The sequence below is a fragment of the Staurois parvus genome, unplaced genomic scaffold (genome assembly GCF_062004578.1).
Source record: "Staurois parvus isolate SC_StPar_1 unplaced genomic scaffold, SC_StPar_1.0 ptg000050l, whole genome shotgun sequence".
Classification (NCBI taxonomy): Eukaryota; Metazoa; Chordata; class Amphibia; order Anura; family Ranidae; genus Staurois; species Staurois parvus.
Genome location: NW_028317846.1, coordinates 3,176,481 through 3,200,467, shown reverse-complemented (window position 1 = coordinate 3,200,467; position 23,987 = coordinate 3,176,481). Strand labels below are relative to the sequence as shown.

At 42.0% G+C, this 23,987-nt stretch overlaps 1 protein-coding gene across 1 annotated transcript in view; it reads right to left on the bottom strand.

Moving 5' to 3' along the window:
• The window catches only part of RNF17 (ring finger protein 17), a 458,697-nt gene that overhangs the window by 202,533 nt on the left and 232,177 nt on the right, over positions 1–23,987 (bottom strand). Inside the window, exons 23-24 of the mRNA XM_089666019.1 lie at positions 18,863–18,981; positions 3,709–3,799 (exon numbers count right to left, since the gene is read on the bottom strand). Coding sequence (XP_089522145.1) covers positions 3,709–3,799; positions 18,863–18,981 — 210 coding nt within the window. The remainder of the gene's footprint in view (positions 1–3,708; positions 3,800–18,862; positions 18,982–23,987) is intronic.

Genomic DNA, 23,987 nt, shown 5'->3' with positions numbered 1-23,987 from the left:
CTCCCCTCCCTCCTTCCCTGTAGTCTTTTGGGACACGTGACATGTTCCAGAAGACTACAGGACCATTCATGAAGCGCAGCGCTACTCGCGCATGCGCAGTGAGTACCCTGGTGAAACGGCTGCGGGACCCAGGGACAGGTAAGTGGCTGTTTTTTAAAGTCAGCAGCTACAGTTTTTATAGCTGCTGACTTATTTTTTGACAGGGTAAGTGGAACTCCGCTTTGAGTAGAGCTGTGTCTGTTAATAAATGCAAGAGAAAACATGTTCTCACAGTACATTACGAGACACAGAAAGGGTATTCAGTAACACAAGTGTTTGCTTCTGTCTTTAGGAAATTGAACACTGCGGGAAAAAAAAACCTGTAAGGATAGCACAGCATAACCCCCTCCTCTCCCAGCATGCCTTAAGTTTTTTTTTTTGTTTAGTGAGAAATGCTGCAGCGTTTTGTAAAGAACAGAGGGGAAAGACCTTTGGTGTCATAATGATGGTTGATGCGAAGTGTAGATGCAGCACTCTCCAACTAAATACTGGTTGGATAACCCTGCAGATGAAAGGTCCAACATTGGAAGCAACATCCAACACCCCCCGAGTTCAAGAATACTGATTAGAAGCCAAACTTTTTCCAACAACCAAGTTCCTTGTTCTGAGAGGGTGCCTAGGACCCCTCCAATGCCAGATAAGGCTGGCATATCTTGTAAGCACCTTCCAAACCACTGAGCGGAAGTATTTCCCTGACTCCGGAAGGCTTGGTCCTGGAATTCAGGTGTATAGGACTATCTAGTGATTGTATCCTCATGTCCCACACTGTCAGAATGTTGACATGCAATTTATTTTCTGGCAAATGGAACTGCCTCAAATCAAAAGGAGGACGCTATTAGATCCAAGACCCTCATGCAAAGACAGCGGTTTGGAGTTCTCTCAGACTAGTGTCCAAACGTGGGACTGCAAAGACTGGTGATCGTCCAGGGTTGTATCCAGTATCAGGCCTACATACTTCAAGCAAAAAGTTGGTTCCAGAGTTTACTGGAGATTTAGGATTCAATCAAGTGCCTGTGGAGTCTGCACAGTTCAATGCACATTGGCTAACGTTGAGCATGAGCTGACTGTTCTGCTCAGAAGTAGGTCACCCAGATATCACATGATGGGTAGGCCTTGAGGACGAAGAAAGAACAGAGGTTGACACCTGAAAAACTCAAGTGAAAACTCAAGGTACAGTGGGCAGGCACAAGGGAATGGCAACAATTTGGCAATATTGTGTTCCCACAGCAAAGCACAGATAGGGATATTGCCCTGGGAAGTTGGCCTTCATGTTCACACAGGTCAGAATATCTCCAGAGTGAAGAGAAGTAATGACAGCACGATCGGATAGATTAAAATCAGAATTTTTGAAATCGAAGGAATCTGTTGAGAACTTTTAAATCCAGTATGGGGTGGATGCCTCTTGCTTTGGGAAAGGGGAAACAGGTTTGAATAGAAACCCTGAGGCCTTTTCTCTTCCTAGGACATTGGTTGTCACTCCCTGGAAAGGGAGCTGCTACACAGCAGAATGAAGATCTCCTAATCCTGCAGGGATATTGGCAAGTGTGACATGAAGATACTGAAAATATAGCTTGCAGACACCAGACAATGCTCTTGACTAAAACTTCTGAAACATCCTGGGACAAGATGTCTGAAGGCCAACAGATGCCCACCCTCCCCATTTTGACAAACTGGGAATCTTTCTTACTGCGGGGAAGGAGTTCCACCTATACCTCACGGAACGGAGTTTCAGGTTTCGATCTGTAACCAGTGGAACTGGGTTCAGGCTTAGACTTAGACCCAGAAATGAGAAAAACAAAAGGAACTATTTTTTTCATTTCAGAAGACCTTTAGACATTGGAACAATAGGGTACTCCTTTGCCCAGCACAGACCAGCATTTAAGCCAAAGCATCCGCCATGTGTCCACAGAAAATAAATCCATTCTGGGTACTTGGAAAATGGTATCCACTAGCCTGTCCACACAATACCTGAGATCAATGAGTAGAAACGCCAGTTACTGGATGACAGACGGATTCATGAGCATAGGACCAGGATCCTGAGCCAGGACCACAGATCAGACAGAGTCTGGCAGATGGACAATGTAGCAATGACTGGTTGAATGGCAGGGCCTGAAAGGGAATAAAAGACCTTTGATAGGGCTTCTAGTCTCATATACAGGGTTCGTAAATACTGTATTGTTCCCTACAGGAACTATTAATGTCTTGTTAAGATAGGAAATTGCTGGGTCTAAAACTGGAACAGCCCAAGTCTTTAGGAACTTTTCTCAACAATAGGATATTGCTGGGCAAAAAAGGTGGCAGGAGAGATGACTTTTTTAAAATTATGAGGCCAGTCACTAAGTACTAAGATTATAAAAGTGCATGCACAGGGTAGGTTTTAGAAGGCCGAGGCATTTTAATGGAGCCTATGCAAGTGACATTTAGCAATGCCAACACAGGTTGCACTAAATCAAGACACATCCGCACTGCACCCATATGTACTGAAATGGTACTGATAAACTTGCGAGATATCAGCAGACAACCTCCTCACGTGCCAACTCCTCAGAACCGAACAAAAAAACACCCTCCTTATCAGGAGGAAATGCAGACACACCTGCAGCCAGAGGAAGGTCAGAGACAAGCTCTGAAGGGGGGGGGGGGGGATGAGGGGGCCTGCTTGCAGATTGTGTGGTCTGAGACCTCCCATAAAGCTAGAAATATCCAAAAAATTCAGAAATTGTAGAGGGAAAGTAGTCTGGGATTGAAGAATAAGGACCCTTAGGGGGAAAAAAAAACCTGCACACCTGTTGAGCTACTAGGTGACTGTAAGCCCACCCCCTCACGTTAATGATCACAGTAGCACATGAGGAAATCCCACTAGGGGTAGTCACAAAAAGAACAGCAACTGGGTTAAGCCTTCTGTAACTCATCACTACAGTCAGCAGTGAACCCCCTGATGAATTGCTGTGCTGTTGTAGTGAAGAGGATGCAAAAGGAAGGGTCTGTGCATGTGAACTAATATGGTGCGTGTATGTATAGTGTGCCCACACAGAAGGATGCTACATGGACTCTGTGTGGGTTCCCAAACCAAGAGCTCAGCATAAAAAAAATGGTTGCAAATCCAAAAAAGGAAGAACTGGATGACTCCCCCCCCCCCCCCCCCCCTGGTTTATTGCAGCCAGTGCTCCACATTTTAATCCTTAGGGGATTGGGGCACAACACACCCAGGTTCCTAGACAGGAAAAAGACTCTTATCTGCTGCAGCATGTTCATCCTGAGGTCCACCAAAATTGATATGATGCTGGGGACAAGAATTACTCATCGGACACCCTCCCAGTAGGACTATGCAAGATGCTTTTTGGAACAGAGTTCCATCAGGCGGGTGTATCTTGACTCTGGACCTCAAGCACATCAAGCAGGTCACTTACTTCATTGCACATAACAGAGTCCAGTGCCAAAAATCTAGAGGAAAAAAAAAAAATTAAAGTTTCCTGGGAGTGGGAGGGGTTAAACGAGCTGTAAGAACAGCCCTGTTTGACATTAGGTGTCCTGTGGTGTACTATTAGGAAAACAGTTATCCGATTAAGTTGCACCTGAAAGAAATCATAACTCCAAGGAAAGTAACTGTAGTAGGAAAAATTTAACAATAATGCATGAATAAATGTGTTAAAAGTTTCTCATATTACGGACTTCAATCATCATTTTTGCTGTGGCCCCATTAAGATAGAAGAAAAGAAAGTCACAGGCAGTTGCTGTCCAGTTTCTGCATCCACCAGCTGGCCTACAAAACAAGAAAAAAAAACAAAAAACCTGAAATGAGTATATTCTACAAGGCATTAAAACAATTGCAGGTTTATAATGATATACAGTATATCTAAAACTACAACCTCAATTCAAAAAAGTTGGGATGATGTGTAAAATCTACATAACACAGAATCTGATTCTGAAAATTCATAAACCCATATTTTATTCACCAGAGAAAGTACAACACATACCAAATGTTTAAACTGAAACAATTTACCATTTTAAGAAAAAAAAACAAGGCAATTTTAAAATTGAGGGCAACAAGTCTCGAAAATGGTAAACGACAGGGAACTGAAGACACCAGTTGCTGGAGTTTTGGAAGAGGAAATGTTGTCCTATTCTTACCTGACACAAGATTCTAACCGCTCAAAAGTCCTGGGTCTTCTGTCATATTTTTCGTTTCATGATGCCCCAAATATTTTCAATAGGTGAAAGGTCTGTACAGACGGCAGATCAGTTAAACACACAGACTCTTCTACTACAAAGGCATGCTGTTGTCATAGATGCAGTATGCAGTTTAGCAATGTCAGGCTGAAATATCCAAGGCTTTCCCAGAAAAAAAACATCATCTGGATGGGAGCATATGCTGCTCTAAAACCTGGATATACCTATCAGCATGGATGGTGCAAGCTGCCATTCCATACACACTAATGCACCCTCATACCATCAGAGATGCAGAAGATGGCAGCTTTTAGAGAATAGTCATATATTGTTTCATTTTTGCATGACAGAGCTTTACTTTTCATTTCTGGATGGTGTTCACAAACTGTTCACAAACTGTGATTTTTGATGGTACTCCTGAGCCCATGCAGTGATGTTAAATCACAGAATCATGCCTGTTTTTAATGCAGTGCTATCTGAGGGCTTAAAGATCACGGGCATCCAGTATTGCCTTTCAGTCTTGTCCCTTGCACAAAGATTTCTCCAGATTCTTGGAATCTTTTGATATGTACTGTAGATGTTGGTATATTTAACAATTTTCAATTTTACGTTGTGTAACATTTTTCCGAAATTGTTTAACAATTTTAAGATGCAGCTCTTCTCTGACTCACAAAGATGATCTTTTTATACCAAAACATGTTACTGACCTGTTGCCAATTATACTAATTAGTTGCACAATATTCTTCCAGTTTACTCTGCCAGTTTTTTATTGCTGTGTCCCAAATTTTCTGAAATGTGTTTCTGCCATCAATTTCAAAAGTATCTTTTTCTAATAATATATGGGTTTATGGGATTTGCAAATAATTGCATTCTGTTTTATATAGATTTTACACAACTATTTAGGAATTGAAAATATATATTAAATAAATATTAGTTGGTGTGTTCAATTCTTTTTCCCTATGTCATTCCATTTTATTACACATAACCTAATTTCTGAAAGTATTAGCTTTGGTTTGTTTATCTGTATGTATGGATTGTATGAGTTGTGGCCGATACGTGAAAATTTCACGTCAGTAGCACCTTTAGAAATATATTTGCCTAGAAAAATGGTGACCTATTCAATGTTTATTTTACCCGAGATATATATATATATATATATATAGATAGATAGATAGATAGATAGATAGATAGATAGAGAGAGAGAGAGAGAGAGAGAGAGAGAGAGAGAGAGAGAGAGAGAGAGAGAGAGAGAGAGAGACTGACTCTCTATGATAGGCAATGGACAGTTACCAACCTTTCCCAAATCACTGAGATGAAACGGAATAAAAGGAAAAGTAGTACATACTAAATAAACTGAATAAAGAAAAAGTAAAAAAAAAAAAAAGCCTCAAAATACCTCACTCAGAATTCTTTAAGGGATATGGAAATTTTGGACAACTGAATTTATACTGCTCTTACAACATGACTGAACATTAGAACACAAAAACTATAGGACAGCCCTCTGAAGAGCATAACTCCTCCAGCAGTTTGTAACAAGCAGCAATAAGAGCAATGGCCAAAAGCACAAGAGGGGTGAGATCAGTGTCCCTCAATAGAAAGAAATATTTTAAGTGAATAAAAAAAACCATTTCAATTATGAGCTCACCATAAAACCCTTTCTTGTAATGTATTGGAGGACACAGGTTTTATAGACAGCTTTGACATCCAGAAAGCAACTCAAAGACCAGCCTACAAGCTGTTGCCTACTGTGTTTTTGACACCAACAAATGATTAAACAACCACTCGGTTTAACTTTGTGCATGTGTAAAAAGAGAACCAGGTAGCAAAAATACAGACCTGGAAAACGAAGGTCAGATGTCTAAATGCCCAAAAAGGTCTCTTAACCCTAGTGGAATTCACTCTCAAAAGAAAGTGGGAGCCTTATCCTTTAGGCCACAAGCTTGTACAATGGTCTGACAGACCCAGCTAGAGATGGTAGAACCTAAAAGTCGGGGTGCCCCCCCCCCCGGGCTCATTAAGGATGAAAACAAAGTCAATTTCTGAAAACAGCTGTGGATAAAAAGTAGACATGGAATAATCGGACTACATCTAGACAATTAAGGGAAATTGCCTTAGGTGTATTGGCGCTGCACTAAAGGACAGCAAGACAATATATTAGTTGAAATGAGTTGCTGAAACTAGCTTTGGAAGGAAAGTCTATGTCTTAACCACTTGCCCTCCAGATTTACCCCCCCTTCATGACCAGGCCATTTCTTGCTATACGGCGCAGCGCTAGTTTAACGGACAACTGAGCGTGCAACTCTGAACATAAATGACATTTTTATCTTTTTTCACACAAATAGAGCTTTCTTATGGTAGTATTTGATCACCACTGGGCGTTTTATGTTTTGCGCTACAAATGAAAAACACCTAGAATTTTGAGGAAAAAATAATAATTTTTTTTAACTTTCTGCTATAAAACATAAAAAAATTAAATTTCTTCATAAATTTAGGCCAAAATATATGTACAGTTAGGTCCATATATATTTGGACACAGGCACAATTTTAGTTTTTTTCAGGTATTTACCAAAACATATTCAAGCTATAGTTATACAGGTGTACCTTGGTTTACAAACGCCTCGGTTAATGTAATTTTTGGTTTACGAATGAAAATCCATTGAAAATAATGCATCAGTTTACAAATTATTTATTTTCGCAATACGAAGTGTATTTCGGTGCTGATTTTTAAAATAAATTGCCGGCTTTTTTTTTTCTTCACTATAGCTCACAGAATTAGGAGTCAATTTCCCCAGAGTTAAGGGAAGCTTTGTTTCTGATAAGAAACTAAAAGCAAACTATCGATCTTTTAGCTGGGGGGAAAGTGACAGCCGTAGTGAGGAAAAAAACAAAACAAAACGGTAATTACATTTAAAAACCGGTACCATAATTTAAAAAAAACGGTGTGGGGTCCCCCCTCCCATCCTTCACAGTTCTGGAACAACATCCTATGGACAGATGAGACCAAGATCAACTTGTACCAGAGTGATGGGAAGAGAAGAGTATGGAGAAGGAAAGGAACTGCTCATGATCCTAAGCATACCACCTCATCAGTGAAGCATGGTGGTGGTAGTATCATGGCGTGGGCATGTATGGCTGCCAATGGAACTGCTTCTCTTGAATTTATTGATGATGTGACTGCTGACAAAAGCAGCAGGATGAATTCTGAAGTGTTTCGGGCAATATTATCTGCTCATATTCAGCCAAATGCTTCACAACTCATTGGACGCCGCTTCACAGTGCAGATGGACAATGACCCAAAGCATACTGCAAAAGCAACCAAAGAGTTTTTTAAGGGAAAGAAGTGGAATGTTATGCAATGGCCAAGTCAATCACCTGACCTGAATCCGATTGAGCATGCATTTCACTTGCTGAAGACAAAACTGAAGGGAAAATGCCCCAAGAACAAGCAGGAACTGAAGACAGTTGCAGTAGAGGCCTGGCAGAGCATCACCAGGGATGAAACCCAGCGTCTGGTGATGTCTATGCGTTCCAGAATTCAGGCTGTAATTGACTGCAAAGGATTTGCAACCAAGTATTAAAAAGTGAAAGTTTGATTTATGATTATTATTCTGTCCCATTACTTTTGGTCCCTTAACAAGTGGGAGGCACATATGCAAACTGTTGTAATTCCTACACCGTTCACCTGATTTGGATGTAAATACCCTCAAATTAAAGCTGCCAGTCTGCAGTTAAAGCACATCTTGTTTGTTTCATTTCAAATCCATTGTGGTGGTGTATAGAGCCAAAAATGTTAGAATTGTGTTGATGTCCCAATATTTATGGACCTGACTGTAACTAGAGTTGGAATATGTTTTGATTAATTACTGAAAAAAACTAAAATTGTGCCTGTGTCCAAATATATATGGACCTAACTGTATTCTGCTACATGTCTGGTAAACACAAAAAATCCCTAAGTGTATATTAATTGTTTTGAATAAAAATTATAGAGTCTACAAAGGACGGTATATAAACTGGAATTTTTTTTTCCTGTGATATTGGCGGGCAATCTGACACTGGATGGGAACTGACACGGTCGTCCCCAGTGGCACTAATATAGTGATCAGTGATAATACTATACACTGTCACTGTACTACTGACATTGGCTGGGAAGGGGTTAACAACTCAGGAAAATCAAAAGGTTAAGTGTGTGCCTAACAAGTGTTAATGTGTACTGCTTTTTACTAAAAAAAAAGATTGTTCCTTCTGTACAGAGCCTGTGTTGATTGTCAACACAGGGCTCTGGGCTGTGATTGGACACAACCAATTAACAGGTACTGGCCATGAATAACTGGCTGGGATCTGCTGACAAAATCCCGCTGGGTCTAATCATAGTGGTACACTGCGGACATGTCCTTTACCCGGAAGAGGATAGCGGTGTACAGGTACATCACTATGCCTCTATGGGCTACATTGCAGGCAGGTGGTCTTTAAGTCAATACAGCAATACTCCGATAGCAGGACGAACCAGTCTTATCTTTCTTACAAGCCAGGGGGCATTGGAACACCTCTGAAAGAAAGCTGCATCGAGTTCATTTGAATCCTGCAAAGCACATGGAACTTTGCATCACAAATGGTGGAAATCACATTGAAGATGTTATTGATTAATATTCCAATGAAATAAAATTGTGTTGAGAAATTTATTGTAAATATGCATTTTGCCTGTGTGTCCAGACTATTGGGAAATCCTGTACATTTTTCTTCCTTGTCTTGTCACTGTACTTGTGTCTGGTGCATTTTTTAAGTGTTCAATTACATTTCTGTGCAGGAAAAAAGCAGCACATTTTATTTATTTTTTTTTAACAGAAATGCACTGGAACTGACAGCAATGACTAATGTAAACTATGCCATTGGAACCCATGTAACTTTCCATGCATTTTTGATGCAGAAAAAAAACACTGCACTGCATGTGGTGTGAACTGGCCCTTAACATGCCTGCTCTGCTAACCAACACTGCCGAGTTCTTCACATCTGTACTAACATTAGACTAACGTGTGAGAAGAGGAAATTATCAAGTGCTTAGTCACACTTGAAGTTCAACAATTGGGCCATCTGGTTGATGTGCAATTTGGGCCAAGAGAGCCATAGGAAGTGCCAGGTGCATTACCAAATTGGATAATGCAAGCATTGATCAGGACAGGAGTTCAAATCTTTTATTGGTGAATTTGAAATAAGGAACTAGGACAGTCAATTTGTTCAGGCAAGAAACAGATAAACTACAGGGAGTGTACAGTATATCAGTTGCCAACAAAATGTTCATCCATAAATGAATAGAATAAAGTACAACAATTTGGAGGGGGGAAACTGGTTTTACAAGAGTATCCAATACTTATAAATAAAATCATCAAAGAATGGGTGATAAACACCATAGAAAAGTGTCGGTGAAAGAGATAAAGCTGAGAATGAGCGAGAAGAAACAAAATACTGATACTCCAGTTTCAGTGTGGCACAAACAATTACCCAAAGATCGTAACCGTTCATTCAGCTTGGGAGTGACGCTGCCTGCATGTCCTCTGGAGAAAAAGGCCCAGGGACGGCAGAGACTAAGATTTAGAGATAGAGATAGGGTAAGCAACCAACTTACTGATGGCAGCCAAAAAGTATGGAAAGATCCACTTAAACACAGCAGGGGAGGGTATAACCTTTATATACAGTTTTAGTTAGAGTTGAATAAGCTGGGGCATGAACCTCTACATAAGGAGAAAATGTGAATAGTTAAAGTAGAGACTTTTTTTTGTACTGTAAAAGATGTATTTTTTTTTTCATCATTCTTACCTAGGTGGCTGCAGCATACGATGCTGCATCTGTCCCCCACTGGCTCTAAGGGTGAGAACCGAGCAATCAGAAACTGCTGATTGCTCAGTACTTCTATCCATTCTGAGCAGAGAGCGATGACAGTCTGTCACTGTTCTCTGCGTAAATTCCAACCCCCCCATTACTCTCCTGAGTGGATACTGACCAATCTTTCCTCAGCCTGTACTGGCTCTGTGATGTCAGCTAACAGCGGGCTTTAGTGCATTTTGTTCTGCACTACTATGATCCACAGGAGTACAGCCAGACGAGCTTTGTCTGTACTTCTCTTTTAATGCAATGCCTTCCCTGCAAGTTTAAAAAGGTCCCAGGCCATTCTCAATACAGATCTATGCCAACTGGCAACTGCTTGGTGATGCAACACTGTATCCAAATTAAATTTTCTTCGTTCACAAACAGAGCTTTCTTTTGGTGGTACTTAACCTCTACACTGCCCAAAGTAAATATACTGCAACAAGATGGCCCCTGTGCGCAGGATCACATATATAAACATGATCCTGCATTTCCGGGTAGGGGCCGCGCGCGACTGCCCTACCCGTGATGCCGATCGCAGCCATCAATCAACGGGTCCCGGCAGGTGATTACCCATTGGAGCCAGCGATTACCAAACACTAACAGAGATGATGGCTGCATTATTTTCAATGCAGCTCTCCTCCCTGTCAGTTTGAGCACACTGGTCCGGATTGAAGAGTTCAGCCTTTCGGATCAGTGTGCTTACAGTGAAACACACACCCCCTTGCCCCCTAGTGAAACACTCTTCAGTTAACCCTTTGATTGCCTTCTGTTGACCCCTTCCTCCCCAGTGCCATTAGAACAGTATCAATGCTTTTTTATGCACTGATAACTGTATTGGTGTCACTGGGGAAGTCAGTGACCCCAAGTCAGTTCCCCCCCAGTGTCAGAATGTCTGATGCAGTCCCGCCATAAGTCGCTGATTGCCGCCATTATTAGTATTAGAAAAAAAAAAATTCCATTATATATACCACCATTTGTAGATGCTATAACTTTCACATAAACAAATTAATTACAAGTATTGAGATTTTTTTTTTTTTAGCAAAGACATGTCGCAGAATACATTTTGGCCTAAATTTATGATGGAATTTGATTTGAAAATTTTTTAACTGGACATGTATTATAGAAAAAAGTCCAAAATGTTTTTTTCTCAAAATTGTCGGTCTTTTTATAGCACAAAAAATAAAAACACACAGGTGATCAAATACCACCAAAAGAAAGCTCAATTTGTGGGAAAAAAAAGAAAGTAAATTTCATTTTGGTGCAGCATTGCATGACCGCGCAATTGCCAGTTACAGTAACACAAACCGCTTCTGTAACTGCTTCCTGAAGCAAAAATACTGCTACAGAGTGGCATGGGTGCGCAAAATCACATATATACGTGATTCGCAGTCCTGTGGTTTTCACGCCCCACCCAGATAGCGTCAGATTGCCTGTCAGCACACCGGTAATCACATTTAACCCCTTGATTGCCAGGAACACTCATACACAATAAATCATTGCTAGTATAGTGTCTGAACGATTCAATATCTTTGATTAGATCAGCACTATACCAGCGTTCACATTAGCATAGTGTCCCCAAAAACGCGTTAGCAGGATTAGCCACAGCACCTGCATTTAGCCCCTACGCTTAACCCCCCCCCTTCTCCCCCAGCAAGTGCAGTGTCAGTAGGTCACTGTCACTTGATACATTGCACACAAAACTGCAGTGTTCCCAGAATCAGGCCTTACCTTTGTTAGCACTTACCGGCAACTTTTTATGTCTCTCATATGCAGCAGAGTGACAGTACAAGCGCCGCTCTACCTTTTGGTGAACTGGCGAGCACCAGCGGCCTAGAACATCTTGGTCTTTCACATACTAGAACTGCAGTATGACTTGGTGACGTGGCGAGTCCCATACAGTTGTGGCCAAAATTATTCAACCCCCAATGCTGTAAAGGGGTTTAGGGACTATAGTGTACATTTGGAATTGTATTCAGAATCAAATCCTACAAGGACGTTGTAACTACCCAAATGCAACTAAAATGACATCAATTGTTTATGTAATACAGTAGTAAATGGTTCTTATGTGGTTTCTTCATTGCCACAATTATTCAACCCCTTAAAGACTACCACTCTGAAGAACAGAGGTTCATACAGGTGCTTTCCATCAGGTATTGAAAACACCTGTGGATGTCACCGAGCAGCAATCAAGCATAATAAGCACCAATTAGGCAGCTTTAAAATGACTGTGATACTCAGCTCCTTCTAGACATTTACTGGTGTGGTTACAAACATGGTGAAGGCAAGAGAATGGTCCAGGAAGACAAGAGAAGAGGTGATTTCTCTTCACAGGAAGGGCAATGGCTATAAGAAGATTGCAAAGATGTTAAACATACCAAGAGACACCTTAGGAAGCATCATTCGCAAATTCAAGGCAAAGGGCACTGTTGAAACGCTACCTGGTCGTGGCAGAAAGAAGATGCTGACTTCGACTGCTGTGCGCTACCTGAAGCGTAGAGTGGAGAGAAGTCCCCGTGTGACTGCTGAGGAACTGAGAAAAGATTTGTCAGATGTGGGTACAGAAGTTTCAGCCCAGACAATAAGACGCACACTGCGTAATGAAGGCCTCCGTGCCAGAACTCCCAGGCGTACCCCCTTGCTGTCTCCAAAGAATAAGAAGAGTCGACTGCAGTATGCCAAAAGCCATGTGGACAAACCACAAAAGTTGTGGGATAGTGTTCTGTGGACTGATGAAACAAAATTAGAACTGTTTGGGCCCATGGATCAACGCTATGTTTGGAGGAGGAAGAACAAGGCCTATGATGAAAAGAACACCTTGCCTACTGTGAAGCATGGTGGAGGGTCAATCATGCTTTGGGGCTGTTTTGCTTCTGCAGGTACAGGGAAGCTTCAGCGTGTGCAAGGTACCATGAATTCTCTTCAGTACCAGGAGATATTGGATGGAAACGTGATGCAGTCCGTCACACACCTGAGGCTTGGGAGACGTTGGACCTTTCAACAGGACAATGATCCCAAGCATACCTCCAAGTCCACTAGAGCATGGTTGCAGAGGAAAGGCTGGAACATTTTGGAGTGGCCATCGCAGTCACCAGACTTAAATCCGATTGAGAACCTCTGGTGGGACTTAAAGAAAGCAGTTGCAGTGCGCAAGCCTAAGAATGTGACTGAACTGGAGGCCTTTGCCCATGAAGAATGGGCGAAGATACCCGTAGATCGCTGCAAGACACTTGTGTCAAGCTATGCTTCACGTTTAAAAGCTGTTATAACTGTAAAAGGATGCTGTACTAAGTACTAAGATTGAATGTCACTTGGGGGTTGAATAAAACTGATAATGCTGTGAGCACAGAAAAGACATTTGTGGTTATTTCATTATAACTGTTATGTTATATTTGTCTGACCTACAAGTGCCTCTTTAATGTAAATGTAAGCAAGATGACTGAATGATCAAAAGCAATGTCAAACTGGCCAAAACACTCAATTTCAGTGGGGGTTGAATAATTTTGGCCACAACTGTAAGTGCAGTACAAACTGGTGCAGTGGCAAGCACAAGTCCCACAACCACCAAGAATTCGCACACGGGCCCATAGAGACCCTAGTATCCTTCTGGATGTGCTTGCAAATCCAGATTGGCAGACCACAAATTCTGCAGCACACGTACTTAGCTGCAGGATAGCTTTTACAAGCAGCGGGAAATGATGCCCCCCTCCCCCGATGCCTTCCATGGCTATCTCGGGCAGTTCCGTGCCATCGGAACCTGAGAATGCAGTCGGTGTTTCTGCCAGCTGATCATAGAGCTGATTGGAGACCAGAATGCTGCCAATCATCTCTATAGTCTAAGAAATCGGAAGCTATGAGCATTTCACCACTTCAGTTTTGCAGGATATAAACAGCGCCATTTGTAAATTGGGAAAGCATCTGATCACACTGATCTTGGTTTGATTAGATAATGTAAGGGCAGAGGAGATATCTAGAGTCTGATAGACCCCAGAGTTCTCAAAAATGTATGTATGACAATGCCCATTGAAGTTATAAGGGATATTTGAACTCCCTGTGATAGCATTAAAAGAGATAAAAAAAAAAGGGACAGTGTAAAAATTATTAAAAAAAATTAAAAAAGCAAAACAAAAAAAAGCAACCTCGCCCCCCCCACGTGCGTTGACCCTGTGCCATATGTAAACAGCGGTTGCACCATGCATGTGAGGTATCGCTGTGAACGTAAGATGAAAGGCAGTAATTCTAACACTAGACCTCTTCTGTAAATCTAAAATGGTAGCTTGTAAAGGCTTTTAAAACATTGCCTATGGATATTAAAAACGTATGCAGTTTGTCGCCATTGCACGGGGCATGCGCAGTTTTAAAGCATGACGCGTTTGGCATCTATTTACTCGGCATACATTCATCTTTTATATTTTACCAAATAATTGGCCAATATATTGTGTTTTTGTGAAAAGTAAAAAAAGTGTATTTTTTTTAAAAAAAACATTGCGTTTGAAAAATCACTGCGCAAGTACTATGTGACATAAAAAAAATCGCAGCACCCACCATTTTATTCACTAGGGTGTTTGCTTTAAAAAATATATGTTTGGGGGTTTAAATTAATTTCCTAGCAAAAAATACTGAATTTTTTCATGTGAACAAAAAGTGTCAGAAAAGGCTTGATCTTCAGGTGGTTAGAAGAGTGAATGATTTGTAGCATAAACTTCTAATGCTGGGCATAAAATGCCCCCACCACCCAAAATAACCCATTTTTGAAAAAGAGACACCGCAAACTATTTGCAGAGAGGCAATTTATTTTTTTTTTACACAAAATTGTCACTTAAATTATTTATTGCTCACAAATGCTATGGGTATATGTGGAATTACTCCCGAAAATACATTCTGATACTTCTCCCGAGTATGGGGACACCACGTGAGACTTTGGCAGTCTAGCCAAGTACAAGACCCCAAAATCCAATAAGCACCTTCAGGTTTGTAAAAGAGCTTTATTTCCTCACTTTCTACACTTCCTGACTACCTGTCACAGTTTCGGAGGCCCTGAAATGCCAGGATATAACCAAACATCCCCAAATGACCCCTTTTTGGAAAGTAGACACCCCAAGGAATTTGATAAGAAGCATGGTGAGTGTTTTGCAGATCTCGTTTGTTGCCAAAAGTTTTTGGAAAATGAGGGGAAAAAAAAAAAAAAAAAAAAAACACAAAAATATTTTTTCTTTTCTTTTTTTTATATTTCAAAAAACTTTGTGAGAAAAAAATTAGATCAGCAAAATACTCACCATGCCTCCATAGACTCAATATGCCTCTCAGCAGATAGCTTAGGGTATCTACTTTCCGAAAAGGGGTCATTTGGGGGTGTCTGTACTGTCTTGGTATTTTAGCACCTCAAGAAATGTGATGGGCAGTCAAAGTAAAAGCTGTGTAAATTCCATTATCTATTCTATACCATAGTTTGTAGATACTATAACTTTCACACAAAGCAATCAATATACATTTATTGGGATTTTTTTGTTTCAATATTTTTATTATTGGGATTTTTGTAACCAAAAACATGTAGCATAATACATTTTGGCCTAAATTTATGACGAAATTTTAGTTTTTTGGATTTTTTTTATGATAGAAATGAGAAAATATAGTTTTTTTTTTTAAATTCTTTTATAAAAACCTATTGTTTATAGCACCAAAAATAAAAAGCGCACCGGTGCTCAAACACCACCAAAGAAAGCTCTATTTGTGTGAAAAAAAAGGACATAAATTTCATTTACGTACCGTTGCATGTTGTGCAATTGTCAGTTAAACTAGTGCAGCACTGTATAGCAAAAAAAGGGCGTAAATTGCAGGATCTATACCATAGTTTGTAGATGCTATAACTTTCACACAAAGCAATCTACATACACTTATTGGGATTTTTTTTTTACCAAAAACATGTAGTAGAATACATTTTGGCCTAAATATATAACCAACTTTGAGTTTACTATATATTTTTTATAGTCAAAAGTAAAAAGTATAGTTTTTCTCCAAAATGTTCGGTCTTTTTTGGTTTATAGCATGAAAAATAAAAAGCCCACAGGTGATCAAATACCACCGAAAGAAAGCTCTATTTCTGTGAAAAAAGGACGTAAATTTTGTTTGGGTACAGTACTGCATGACTGCGCAGTTGAATTAGTGCAGCGCAGAGTAGCAAAAAGAGGCCTGGTCATTAAGGGGGGTAAATCCTATGGGGGGCAAGTGGTAAATCACCACTGTTTTTTTTTTTTTTTTTTTGCTATATAAACAAAAAAACACTTAAAAAAACACACAATTTAGCAAATTTTCATCATAAATTTAGGCCATTTCTTTGGTATAACCACCAAAATAATTTGATAACATAAATTTCTAATCAGCCAATCACATGGCAGCAACTCCATGCATTTCGATATCTAGACATGGTAAATACTTGAAGTTCAAAACGAGCATTAGAATGGGAGAGAAAGGGGATTTAAGTACTTTGTTTGGATTTCCATTCATGACAGCTTAGTTACTGTTGACATGCTGTGATCATCATATGCTACAGCTAATTATTATTATACAAGATTTATATAGCGCCAACAGTTTGCTCAGCGCTTTACAATATAACGAGAGACAATACAGTAACAATACAGTTGAATACAAGAGGTATAGGAGGGCCCTGCTCCTTGGAGCTTACAATCTAGGAGGGAGGGGCTAGTGGTACAAAAGGTAGTAACTGTGGGGGATGGACTGGTTGGAAGAGTAGAAGATTTCAGTATTAGCTGAGGGCAGGATAGGCTTCCCTGAAGAGATACGTTTTCAGAGATCGTCTAAAAGTGAGCAGAGTTGGCAATAGTCTGATAAATTGGGGTAGAGAGTTCTAGAGGATGGGGGAAGCTCTGGAGAAGTCCTGGAGATGAGGATGGGAGGAGGAGAAAAGGGAGCTAGAGAGTAGGAGATCTTGCGAGGAGCGGAGAGTACGGTTTGGGTGATATTTAGAGACAAGATCGTTGCTGTAATTTGGGGCAGAGTTATAAATGGCTTTATACACTATTGTTAGTGTTTAGAATTTTATCCGTTGGGCAACGGGAAGCCAGTGGAGGGATTGGCAGAGAGGGATGGCATATACAGAACGGTTAGTAAGGTGGATGAGTCTGGCAGCAGCATTCATGATAGACTGAAGAGGGGATAGCCTGCGATGAGGTAGGCCAATGAGGAGGGAGTTACAATAGTCAAGGTGAGATAAAACAAGGGAGTGAACAAGTTGCTTAGTGGTTTCCGAGGTTTGGAACGACCTTATCTTGGAGACGTTACGGAGGTGAAGTCTACACGATTTGGACAGTGATTGGATTTGGGGGTGAAAGGACAGATGGGAGTCTAGGAGTACACCTAGTACCCTGGCATGAGGGGAGGGACTGATGGTTGTGTTATTGATTTTGATGGAGAAGTCAGGGGAGGGGGCACGGGCTGGGGAGAATACTAAGAGCTCAGTTTTGGAAAGATTGAGTTTGAGGAAGTTGAGCGACATCCATGCCGATATGTCACTTAGTAGGTTAGTAATGCAAGAGGTGACTGAAGGGGTGAGGTGAGGGGTAGAAAGATAGATTTGTGTGTCATCAGCATAGAGATGGTACTTAAAGCTGTGGGAGTTTATCAAGTGACCAAGGGAGGAGGTGTAGATGGAGAAGAGAAGGGGTCCAAGGACAGAACCTTGAGAGACCCCTACAGAAAGAGGGAGTGAAGAGGAGGAGGCAGCGTTATAGGTAACACTGAAGGAGCGCTGCGATAGGTAGGAGGAGAACCAGGAGAGAGAAGAGTATCGGAGGCCAAGAGAGTGGAGTTTTTTGAGGAGGAGGGGATGGTCAACCGTATCAAAAGCCGCAGAGAGGTCAAGCAGTAAGAGTACGGAGTAGTGCCATTGGTTTTAGCAGTTAGTTAGTGAGTTTTAGTAGGTCAGTTTCAGTGGAGTGTAGATAGCGAAAGACAGACTGTAAAGGGTCAAGAAGGTTGTTGTCGGTGAGGTGGGAGCTCAGGCGATTGTAGACTAAGTGTTCTAGGAGTTTAGAGGTAAATGGCAGCAGGGAGATGGGTCTTAAGTTGTTCAGGTTGGTGGGGTCCAGGGAGGGCTTTTTAAGTATGGGAGTGATGTGTGCATGCTTTAGAGGGGAGGGTAAGGCACCAGTAGAGAGGGAAAGATTGAAGATGTGAGTGAGGGAGCATAGGATGGAAGAAGAGGGTGACCGTAGTATTTGTGAGGGACAGGATCCAGGGGGCAGGTAGTGAGACAGGCTTCTGAGAAAACCTTAGTGACCTCTTCAGTAGTAGCGAGGTCAAAAGAAGAAAGTATTGAGGGAGGTTTAGTATAAGGTATGCTAAGTGGGACGGATGTCTGTGCAGTGGCGATGCCCCTATGGTAAAGGTAGCCAGGTACCATGTGCTAGCTGTAAGCCAATCACAGCATCACAACAGTAATCAAGGTGTAATGAAACCCATTGATTACAGCTTGCTTACATAAATATCATGTGATCACTATGATTGGTCACATGATACCCTGGCCGCTCAAAGCTGCGGGACACAGAGCGCCATGATCCAGTACCAGTATGTCACCCGACCTGACTGTCGCAGGCCTGTGGGCGAGTGACAAGAGGTAAAGTTTAAAAACTGCTTGCCAACAAAACTGTTGGTGTGGTAAGCACATCACATTAATATTCTTTGGAGCATGGACTGATCTAAGATTTTAATGTTCTTTGAAAACCAATACGAACATAATTAGTGCAATAATCAATATAAAAAAAACACAGAAATAGGAACATACTGTATATCCATTAGGGTGCACTCCAGGCATAAAGAACTATAAATCTTCAGGTTATCGTCTAATGTTCTCAAATTGGTCACATTAGTCTGCTGCTCCATTCCAAAATCATAGCAAAACACCTAAAAATTAAACGATATTACATTTTATTACCAAACAATACTGGTAAACATTAACTAGTATTTAATAGTGCAATTAAGTTACCCATGCATAAATGTCTGTTATAACACAAGTGGTGAAAACAATATTAGGCCCATATGTAAGGCCCCAAATATGGGTCCCTCACACTTAACACTCATTTCTGCTTCAAGTTTACCCACTTAAGCCCAAGGTTCTCTTTTAGAATCGCATCCGCTTTCAGTGACTGCAAAAGGTTCCAGTAGAGGCTGGAATTGCATCAGTGAAAGCTACTGTGCATCAATATTCTGCTTCTGTGCTTGCAATCTTACTACAGATTTGTATGTATGCATTCCAGCTGCACAATGCAACACGATGCACTTGAATTTAAGGAAAAAGTACAGTGGCACTGTGTGCAAATCATTGTCTTTTCTGGTTAACAGAGAGAATCAGTGCACTTAAGTCAGGGCTTAACAAATTTGGTTTGAATCTAGGAGCCAGATAAAAAACTTTGGAGCGGTTTTTTTTTTTAACCACTTGCCTACTGGTTACTTTTGCCTCCTTCCTGCCCAGGCCAATTATTACATTTCAGCGCTGTCATGCTTTAAGCCCTGGGTCACAACTGTGCGGTCATGAGGACCATGTTTTGTGCGGACACAAGAGCCCATTCATTTGAGTGGACTCCTGTGCAATAGGACACACAGGGAAGAAGAACCTGCACTACTTTGGAAATCACAGCCCGCACGGGAACTGAGGTTCCCAGTGCAGTTGCGCTTTCCACCGCGGGCGGTGTGCCATTAGAATTAAGCAGTGGCATCATCCGCACAGATGTGAACCAACGGTAAAGGAAAATTGCGCAATCACGCAACACTGTACCCAAATAAAATTTTTAGCTTTTTTTGAGACAGAGCTTTCTTTTAGTCGTATTTAACCACCACTGGGGTTTTAATTTGTTACTAACGGGTTCCCGCCCGGCCAATAGCCGAATGGCGGCCTCAAAAACCCTTCGTCCCTCTGGGTGAACGCCATATGGTGTCCTCCTGGACACGCCCCCAGAGCATGCCCCCAGCGGCGCGCAGTGCGCCTGTCTCTCGTCAGCTGTGTCCCATAGACACAGCGCATCTGTGATAAGGGGTAACAACCAATAAAATTGGCTGCTTACCCTGCGATCGGCTGTATCCTATCACAGCCGATCACAACTGTAAACAAATAACGGTAACTTGCTGTCCTCACTTCTCCTTACACACGGATCCTGTGTGAGGAGAAGGGGAACAGTGAGTTACAGCTATCAGTATTGTGCACTACACTACAGATTGCCTCCACACTGCCCAGATTGCCTGTCACCAGCTGCCCATCACAGCGTACCTGTCCAGCAGAGCCCATCAGCGTACCTGTCCAGCAGAGCCCATCAGCGTACCTGTCCAGCAGAGCCCATCAGCGTACCTGTCCAGCAGAGCCCATCAGCGTACCTGTCCAGCAGAGCCCATCAGCGTACCTGTCCAGCAGAGCCCATCAGCGTACCTGTCCAGCAGAGCCCATCAGCGTACCTGTCCAGCAGAGCCCATCAGCGTACCTGTCCAGCAGAGCCCATCAGCGTACCTGTCCAGCAGAGCCCATCAGCGTACCTGTCAGCACATTCATAAGGGAAGCCTATCCGTGTACTTGTCAGCGCATACAACTGTGCAGCCTGCCAGTGTACCTGTCATCAGAGTACCCATAACAGAGCCACCATCACTGCAGCCCATCAGTAGTAGTACCCATTACAGTTGCCTGACACACGTCGAAAAAATATTACTTTTGTGAGGAGGCTTTCCAAATCCTAAGCAAGATGGACGAGAGCAGCAGGGAGCTCTCACCGTCCGATTCAGATTACGAGCCAATAGAAAGCAGTACAACAGTGACCGAATCGGAAGAGGAAGCAGTCCCTCCTAAAAGAATAGGACACTCTGAAGAGCAGGCAACAACGAACAGCGCCAACGTACCAGTGCCATTACACCCAAATGGACAGTCAGCAAATGCCAACAGAGCTAGACCCCAGGATGACAGGCCCAGTACCAGCACTGGGATATCATGCCAGACCCCAAGAGTCAGGTCCCAAACTTACCTCTCAGACTCTCTGGCAAACCCTTCGTGGCTGCCTTCCAGCTCAGGATCAGCTATAATCCACCGTTTCACCGCACAACCAGGCGTGCAGCCCAACACAGAAAATTTTTCCCCAATTGATTTTTTCAATTTATTTTTCCCTGATAAATTCCTTCTGTCAATTGTCGATCAAAGCAACCTATTTGCCCAACAGTATATCGCAGCCAACCCCAATTCGTGCTATGCCCGGCCATTCGAGTGGAGACAGCTAACAGTAGAGGAGCTTAAATTGTTTTTGGGCCTTACGGTCAACATGGGGCTTACAAAAAAAATTTATTACATTCATATTTCCCACCCACCCTATCCATCACGTTCCCATATTTTCATCTGTAATGTCCAGTTCACATTATGACATGATAATGTGCTTCCTGCATTTCAGCGATAATTCCCAGTGCTCTCCCCGAGATCAGCCAGGCTTTGACAAATTGTATAAAATTCGCCCCCTAATCTTTTTTCTAGAATATTTTCTGAACTTTATGTCCCTAACCAAAATATCTGTGTGGACAAAGCTCTTGTCCACTTTACTGGCCGGCTGGCATTCAAGCAATATATTTCCAGTAAAAGGGCCAGGTATGGACTGAAGCTCAACAAGTTGTGTGAAAGTGCCACGGGATATGTGCATGCCTTTCGCGTTTATGAAGGCAAAGACTCCCAGCTCCAGCCCCCTGGGTGCCCAACCTACATTGGCACAAGTGGAAAAAGTGTTTGGGACCTGCCCTTTCCACTTTTCCAAAAGGGTATCACATCTACCTAGACAATTATTATACAAGCCTGTCCCTTTTCCGCCACCTGTACCTTGAAAAAATGATGGGCTGCGGTACCACCCGAACAAACAGGAAGGGCTTCCCACAAAATTTAGTTAACATGATTCTACAAAGAGGGGAATCTGCAAGTCTTAAGAATGAGGAAGTGCTGGCCATGAAGTGGAGGTATAAGAGATGTTTATGTCCTGTCCACTATCCATAATGACATCATGGTGGAAATTCATAGAAGACGAGGGGACGTCCAAAGGCCAGAGTGTATCCACAATTATAATCAAGTCATGGGGGAGGTGGATTTAAACGATCAGATGCTGCAGCCATTCTTATCAATAAGGAAGTCCCTCTACTGGTACAAAAAAGTTGCAATATACTTTTTCCACATGGCCATTTATAATTCATACATCTACTATCAAATATCAATTGAAAGACCTGCCCCCTTCCTCAAATTCATAGAATATGTCATCACTGCCCTAATTTATCAGCAAGGATCTCCACCACAAACCATTCACTCTGATTGTGTCAGCAGACTGCATGAACGCCATTTCCCTGAGATTATTCCACCATCAGAAACGGGAAGAAGACGTCGAAAAAAATGTAAGGTATGCACCAGAAGGGGAGTTAGGAGAGACACTACTGTTCATTGTCCCCAATGTCCCTTCCAACCAGGCCTATGCATCGGAGACTGCTTCAGACGTTATCACACTTTAATAACATATTAGTTCCCCATATTTTCAACAGCCTGCAATTTCCCCATTTTTATTATCTGCGCTGATCTTTTGCCTACTGCCTTGATTGACCATGCCTCTGCCTTCCACCTTAACTGACCTTGGCCTGTTTACCGACAATGCCTCTGCTTGCCGACTGAATTGCTTCTAAACCACATTTCTGCCATCCACCGGAACTGACCGTGGCTTGTTTATCGACTATGCTTCTGCCTGCCGTCTGGATTATCAACCACGTTTATACACCTTCTTCCTGGACTGACCTCGGCCTGTTAAATCGACAATGTATTTGGCCTGTTGTTTGGATTGATCTTTTGCCCTGCTACTGCAGTAGTGGGATACAAGATAACACAGGGGTATACCATATGTGAGGGGCTTCAGAATAGAGAAAAAACAGTTTTTGGTTTTCTCCAGTTTTTGTAATTCCCGAAACAGGGTCTGTTTGTCCGGAGGCTTCGAAGAGATTGGGTGGGATGAAGCCTCTACCCCTGTGCTTAGGTCCTACCTGACCAAGGACCGAAAGCCTGATGTTCTTACTTGCACCAATACTTTGTGATGATCATATCTCTGCCTGCATTGACCCAGGACTTTTTATGGACCATGTTCTTGCCTGTTGCCTGGACCAATACTTTGGCTGTGCTGACCATATCTCCTCTTGCTACCTGTACTGGCCCAAGACATTTTCAGACCATGATCCTGTTTGCTGCCTAAACCAATACTTTGGCTGTGCTAATCATATCTCTGCTTGCTACCTGTACTGACCTAGGACTTATGGACCATGTTCCTGCCTGTTGCCTGGACCAATACTTTGGCTGTGCTGACCATATCTCCTTTTGCTACCTGTACTAACCCAAGACTTTTTCAGACCATGTACCTGCTTGCTGCCTGGACCAATACTTTGGCTGTGCTGACCATATGTCTGCCTGTACTGACCCAGGACTTTTTATGGACCATGTTTCTTCCTTCTGCCTGGATCTCAGCCTGCTGCCTGTTCTGACCCTGGCTGGTTTATCCACCATATTCCTGCCTGCTGCCTGGTCGAATCCTGTGGCTGTTGCCTGCTTCCTGGTCAATGCTCTCCTAAAACCACAGGTAATCTTTTGCTTATCCTTTCTTTAGCTAGGCTGTAAAAAAGTCTAGCATGTGGTATTGTCATGTTCAGGAGGAGTAGGAAAATGTATTTTCAAGTATAGAAGAAATATCCTATAAATTGACAACTTTGTGTAAAACACTTTCATTTTCTTTCCACATTTTCTAAAAACTTGTGGAAAAAAATGACATGTTCAAAAGACTCATTATGCCCGAAAGAATATATTTTGGAGTGTTTTCTTTCCAAATGTGGTAATTATGTTTGTTTTTACTTTGTCTTGGTGCCTGGGACCTTCA